This window comes from Austrofundulus limnaeus, unplaced genomic scaffold (assembly GCF_001266775.1).
Source record: "Austrofundulus limnaeus strain Quisiro unplaced genomic scaffold, Austrofundulus_limnaeus-1.0 Scaffold293, whole genome shotgun sequence".
NCBI lineage: Eukaryota > Metazoa > Chordata > Actinopteri > Cyprinodontiformes > Rivulidae > Austrofundulus > Austrofundulus limnaeus.
The window spans coordinates 334,966-341,401 of record NW_013952695.1 but is presented as its reverse complement, the minus strand read 5'-3'; the positions used below and the strand labels follow the sequence as shown (position 1 = coordinate 341,401).

The 6,436-nt window shown below is 38.8% G+C and overlaps 1 protein-coding gene across 1 annotated transcript in view; it reads left to right on the top strand.

Moving 5' to 3' along the window:
- The window catches only part of abch1 (ATP-binding cassette, sub-family H, member 1), a 37,768-nt gene extending 31,904 nt beyond the window's left edge, over positions 1–5,864 (top strand). The window contains exons 17-20 of the mRNA XM_014021454.1: positions 360–463; positions 2,124–2,283; positions 2,824–2,928; positions 4,754–5,864. Of these exons, the coding sequence (XP_013876908.1) occupies positions 360–463; positions 2,124–2,283; positions 2,824–2,928; positions 4,754–4,860 (476 nt within the window). The 3' untranslated portion in view covers positions 4,861–5,864. The remainder of the gene's footprint in view (positions 1–359; positions 464–2,123; positions 2,284–2,823; positions 2,929–4,753) is intronic.
- Positions 5,865–6,436: the final 572 nt, after the last annotated feature.

Below are 6,436 nucleotides of genomic sequence, written 5' to 3'. Positions count from 1 at the left end.
TGGGGTAGATTATTTTAAACATTTTTTAGTGTCCTTGTAAATTTGGCCTGAGTGAACTTAAATCCTGTATTTTGAATGAAAAAATAGCTTTTGATGACAGTTTTTTWAGTTATTTAATAAAAGAATAAGCAAACACCTAATGTACAACAGGTTAAATGATTTTACAGTAGCCTTAGAAGGGATGAGAAATAAAAAAAACACAAACTTCAGCGTGGGTTTAGATGTTTACTTGCTGTATCTGTACTTTGGGAGAAGTGAAACTTGACAGTTTTTACTAGATGTGAGTAAATCCTTACGTAAGTTATATTATGTGTTTTATTTTGTAATGAACCTGATCCCTCTTCCTGTCTGCTTCTCAGGTGTGAGCTCCATGGAGACGATGCTGGCCCACCTCTTCTCTCAGCTGTTTGTCATCAGCGTTCAGATCATYCTGATGCTCCTCTTCATCCTGCTCGTCTTCAAGGTGGACACCTAAACGCACATACACATAAACCTCGCTAAGTCTCGAGAACGGGCTTTCATGATGAAACCCAGGCGCTCGTACCTCTGCTGTCACTCCTCACACGGTTTGATTGGGGTTTGACAGCAGAAATCCTCCCTGACACGTCGAAGGTTAATGTTTCACCAGCTCGGCAGGTCGTTCATTTGCATTTTTACTGCATCAGCAAAAMTTGGACTCTACTTATAAGAGCCACAATTATGGTAATAAGAATTTAATGCAACCAACAAACGATTTAAATCAACTTCCTTATTGCAAGGTCAGCAGATATGTTTCCTGTAAAAACAACACATCACTACAGGCTATTGATTGTCAGTGGCATGTAAGGAATCGATACAGTGAGAAGTGTGTGTTTGCTGAGTCCGCATGCTTTTAGGCACACGTGTGTCATTTTTGTCTGTGCAAGTGTGTTAATTAAGGCGCCGAGGCCCAAAGAGGCCAGCACTTCATAAATCATTTCCTGCTTCGCTCGTATCCAGGGATCAGCGGGAGGATCGCCACCACAACAGCCCCGGATTGCTGTGGCAACCGTGTGGTCATGTGGCCTCCGGGTCTATTTTTGCACGTTGTCCGGGGAGACGGATGGTGCCTGARCGCGGCGAGGAGTTCACCAGCACAAACATTCCTGATGACTTAAGAGAGGTTATCACCTTGAATGGGCTTGGAAGGAGCCTGCTGGAGTTTTCTCCGCTTTTGTAAACATCTCATTTTGAGGGTTGTGCCGATATGTTTGGTCAAAGATCAGTGCAGAACATTAGGGAGGGTTTGTTTATCTCTCCTTGTTTAAGGACTTTTAAGCGTTTAATCAGGGTTAATTTAACTCTATTTGCTTATGATACATTTTGGGGGTGGGTATTATGCAAAATCAACTGTTTTAAGTTTTATATCATGTTAATAATAATAACAATACATTTTATTTGAAGGCACCTTTCATGGCACTCAAGGACACCATACAATGTAAATACAATGCAATAAAACAAGAATAAAATAACAATAAAACATCATACCTTACATAACAATTAACAAATAAAAACATTGTATAAAACAAAACATCCTACAAAAAACAGGATTAATGGGAGATGGTGATTAAAGTGGATAAGGCTGTTTAAAGAGAAGAGTTTTAATCTGTGATTAAAAAATGAAGACGGTAGGAGAGTTGCATGTTGCAACATTACCTCATCAGAATCATGCACAGAGTGTTACTTTGACTCATTGGTTCACGTTCGAAAAATCCTTGAATCTGCTGTGGTAGCCATGAGGAGCTGCCTAAACACTTGCTGGTACAAAGCACCGCCCATCTGTGCAAAGCTCCTCCCTGGAGCTCAGTCTGCAGCTGAGCACCCGCCCCACAGAGCACCCCTCCCTTGAAGCAAGACGTGCTGAAGTGGGAGTGTCTGAAATGGTAGGAGGTATCATAAGAGGCCAATTTCAAGGTGTTTATACAGTATAAGCTATGATGAAAAGTCTTATATATATATGTACATCATTTTCATAACAACTGAAGGTAACATTGATCGTGGTACAGAACTGAACTATGTGCCAAAAAATATGTAATACATACGTAATTGGTGGTGGATGAAGTTCTCCATTAACTCTGAGCTCCACCGTCTGTCTGTCTGTGCAGATTCCGAACGAGGGCTCCTTGGCTCTGGTCATAGTTCTGATCGTGCTGCAGGGCGTCTCCGGCATCTCCTTCGGTCTCGTGATCTCAGCCGCCATCGACGACGAGCAAAGCGCCAATCAAGCTGCCCTGGGCATCTTCTACCCCAACCTCATCCTCAGCGGTGAGCAGAGACCTCATCTGTGACATGAAACGAAACTTTGTGGCAAGAAATTCTATAGAAAATGACAGCAGGTGTTTGGTTTTAGTAAGTTTATTGAAGCTGATTAAAGACTTGATATGTTTTAGGTGAAGCCAAAATTATTTTTATCTACCTTTTGCCTTTTGGCGCAGGCGCTAAATACAATATTCTGTGACAGGTATACACAAAACTAGTATAAATTAGCAAATTTATATTAAAATATTCAAAAGGTTTTGTTTCTAAATGCATATTTGACTTAAAAAACTTGTTTTTTCTTCCTGGTCAAGCTTTGAATTTTAGTTTTTTAGTTGAGACCAGAGCAAAAACTTGCATCAATAAACTAATAAAAAGGTGGAAAAACTACATGCAACAAACATTTGAGAAATGAAATTCTTTAGCAGATTCTAGCTGTCAAAAACAAAATGAAGGACGAGATTACACGCAGATATCAGCATCCAGACATCAATATGTTATATTATTTTTTTGCCATCTTACACCGTGTTTTTCTGTCCTCCGATGCAGGGATCATCTGGCCCGTGGAGTGCATCCCGTATCCTCTCCGGTACCTGAGCCTGGCTCTTCCTCAGACCTACGCCTCGGAGTCCCTGCGCTGCATCATGTACAGAGGTGATGTGCACAAAACAGCCCGCATGCAGACAAGTGTGTGAGGCTCAAATTCCCACACACAACCCATCCCATCTAAATCATTTATCAGCCCCTCAGTTCAGTGGAAMTCTTCCTCCTGGAATGGAAGTTGGAACGGTTTCATTCTGGCTAACGAGGATTTCACTTGTGAACAGAAAAAAAAAACTAATCAAAGTTTGTGTTTCATGAAAAGCAGTAAGTCAGCTTTGTTATGGCCCAACCCATCTACTGAGTCCCATCTTAGGCCTGGGGGTCATTCTGAGTGGCATGGGTTTTCTCCAGATGCTCCAGTTTCCCCAAACAGTCCCAAACATGCAGGCTAAGCTAATTAGCAACCTCACCAATTATTAGCTCAGTTTCTGTAAAACTGACTGCGTTTTAGCCCAGTTTTGTGTTTGCTAAGGTTATTAAGATGACTCTGAAAGTCTGAATCAATCAYGTAAAGATACTGAACTTTCTTAGCGTTTAAGAAAAGATCTGCTTATTGGTTCATGATACATTTTGCTAACAGACACACAGGTATCAACATCTACCGCTGATTAACTTTTGGAGTCAACTTAATATAAGATGGCCACTCCAGCTAACCTGATCAAACACAAAAAATTACTACAACTCAGTCCGTTTCATTATTGAGCTAAACTTTGTTGTGATAGTAGCTGAGAGTCATCCCAAACACCAGGGCTGGTCCATAGCCAATTTGGCGCCCCTTTTCTAAATCACAGCCAATTTACAAATATTCACATACCAAATTAAATAGTTTTATCCTTGATTTTTTTTAAACCAGGTTGTCCAGTTAAAGTAGTTAACAATATAATTCATTTGAAACAGAATACTAGAAGTCCACKTCCTGCCAACATTTACTGACAGCAATGAGGAACACCTATTCATGTGGTGTGAAGCAGTTCTAGGGGGGTCCAGGGGTATACTTTTCCTGAAAATTTAGCAAAAGTTATACTCAAAACTATGCATTTTCCAGCCGTTTGAAGAATATTTTACTGAATTCTTGAGCACCTGTAGTTAGTTTGGACTGCATCGCATGATACTTTTATTACAAAATATCCTCTGCATCATATAACACCTCATGTAGCAACAAAGCAGGTTGAGAAACCCACAGAACAAGTTACCTTAATTAACTTGAGTAACAAATAAATATTCTATAGATTAAATCAACTCTAATCTGATAAACTTTATGTAGTCCCTCATTCTTAGCACCCCCTATGGACATCTCCCTTTGCATTTACCTTGGCTGCCTATGCTATAGAATGACCCTGCAAGACACGTGTGCTTTGAATATTAACAATTAATGCAGGATCTTTGTTTAAAACTTTGCCAGTAATTACTGGAATTGGTCATGTCTCTGTGTAAGAAAAATATCTCATAAATCAGTGGAYWGACCTTTATGAAATTCCCACACAGAAATCATTGGATGTGCAGCTACAGCTGATTAACTTCAACCAAATTCAAGATGGCTGCCACAGCTAACCAAMTGYAAAAATTTAGAATGGATATAACTYAGTAAAATTCATAGCTATTGAGCTGTAATTTGGTTGGAGTAGCCAAGAGTCCGAGCACTAACAAATCCAAGAGATCTTTAGATTTAAAGTTGTTTTAAAGATTTGACCAAAATGGCTACATCCTTTAGAGATAAAGCCGTCATGAAAGGCGGTGGGCGATATGCATTCCTTAAGGAATGTTAGGCTGTTAATTTATATTAGCCTTTATACACTTGTTATAGGTATTAAACACTTGTTTTCTGCTTTATTAATTGTATAAACTTATTTTTTTATTATTAATTTTTTTTCTCCAGGGTGGGGTCTGTCTGAGATGATGGTGTGGCGAGGCTTCATTGTCACTCTGGGCTGGAACACCTTCTTCCTGATCCTGGCGACGGTCATCCTAAAGCTGAGGAAGTGACCGCGCCCCCACCCSAACCAGAACGGATATGAAAAACACTTGTGTGTGGTGAAAACCAGGGCAGCAGAATTCAAGAGGGGGGAAAAATGGGTGTCAGGGTGGATGCGTTGGTCAGCCTCCTCCTGATTCTCTCTCTCTGACACACACACACACACACACACACACACACACACACACACAATGATCCTGAAGCAGTTGCTCCTGCCTGTTTAAAGTGAAATTTTGAGAGGCTGCACGTAGAAAACACTTGTTAAATAAAGTGCGTTAACAGAGATATCATGTCTTACAGTTCGTTTTGCTTCTATCTGCATCTCTGTGAACGACCACARACTAACTCAGGGTTACTTTTCTTTTTCTTTTTTTTAAGCCTTTGTTTGCCTTAATGCTAATAAAATATTTTGTTTGTTTTACCAATTTATTTGAGGCTACAGAGCCTGGGCAGTCCATTTTTGATGATAAATCTGCTTATTGTAACTGTTGGACATTCCAAAAATCAGTATTTTCCATCTACTTGACTCATATTAAAGACAATGAAAGAAAACTTTAAAGAGTCAGAGCACAAAAATATTTATTTTCTGCTAAATATTCCTTTTCTCAAGCAGAAAATAGAGAAAAATATCATTGCACAATGTTGTGGGAAGGCAGAAGAAGCTTAAAAATAGTGATTGCTTCATTTTGTCCCATTTAGGCTTCCTTCACATAGTTTTTTTCTTGACCTTGACTCGTTGTGTTTAGCTGAACGTGCTCTCTGCTTGTGAAAGGAAGCTGTAACCCTCCTGTGTTCCCAGCTTCTGTGATTTATTGTTTTCAGTTTAGTTATTTTTCCCCCCCAATATCTGTGCCTTCATCTTAAATAAGAAGTTTGGTGATGGGAAATGTTTCGTCCTGAATGTTTTATATTTTTATTTTTCATTCCCCTCTACTTTGCTGGACAGAGTGGAGCTCATTGGATAGATGTCTTTTCCCAGATCAAGCTGTCAGCATCCTTACAGTTTCATTTTTTTTTTTTACAAAAAAACGACTTAAAGCTGTGTAAACTTTTTAGATTTTTCCAAATTGTGTCCTGCAACAATCACAACAGAATTAAAGCACATGGGGCAAGGCTCTTTGGGGTTCAGAATGCGATAAAGACAAAAATGCAAAATCAGATTTGAGGRCATCTGTAGATCGTGCTCACAACCAGAAACCTGGGGTTTCCTTCCTTTTTGTGACAAATATTCTGTCTTATTTCTTTTRACATGTTTCTGTATATATGTTTATACTTGGGTTTTATGTCTTTTTTATTATTATACGTAAGAAAATCACTAAAAACACAGAAAATGAAGGATAACAAGATAGTGTAGTCAGACACTGTCATATTATTAAAGTAGCTTTACTTTATTTATATTTGCTTTTTGAATTTTATTTTATTCTTTTGCACCCTCTCTAAAAATAATATCAAACCAGTTCAGCTGTTTGAAGTAAGAGCGATATATATATATATATATAGATGAAAGATATTTTGACATTTTTTAAAGTAACAACTTTTGACAAATTGAAACAACATACCAGCGTTACTTATTGTGCCAGCCATTGA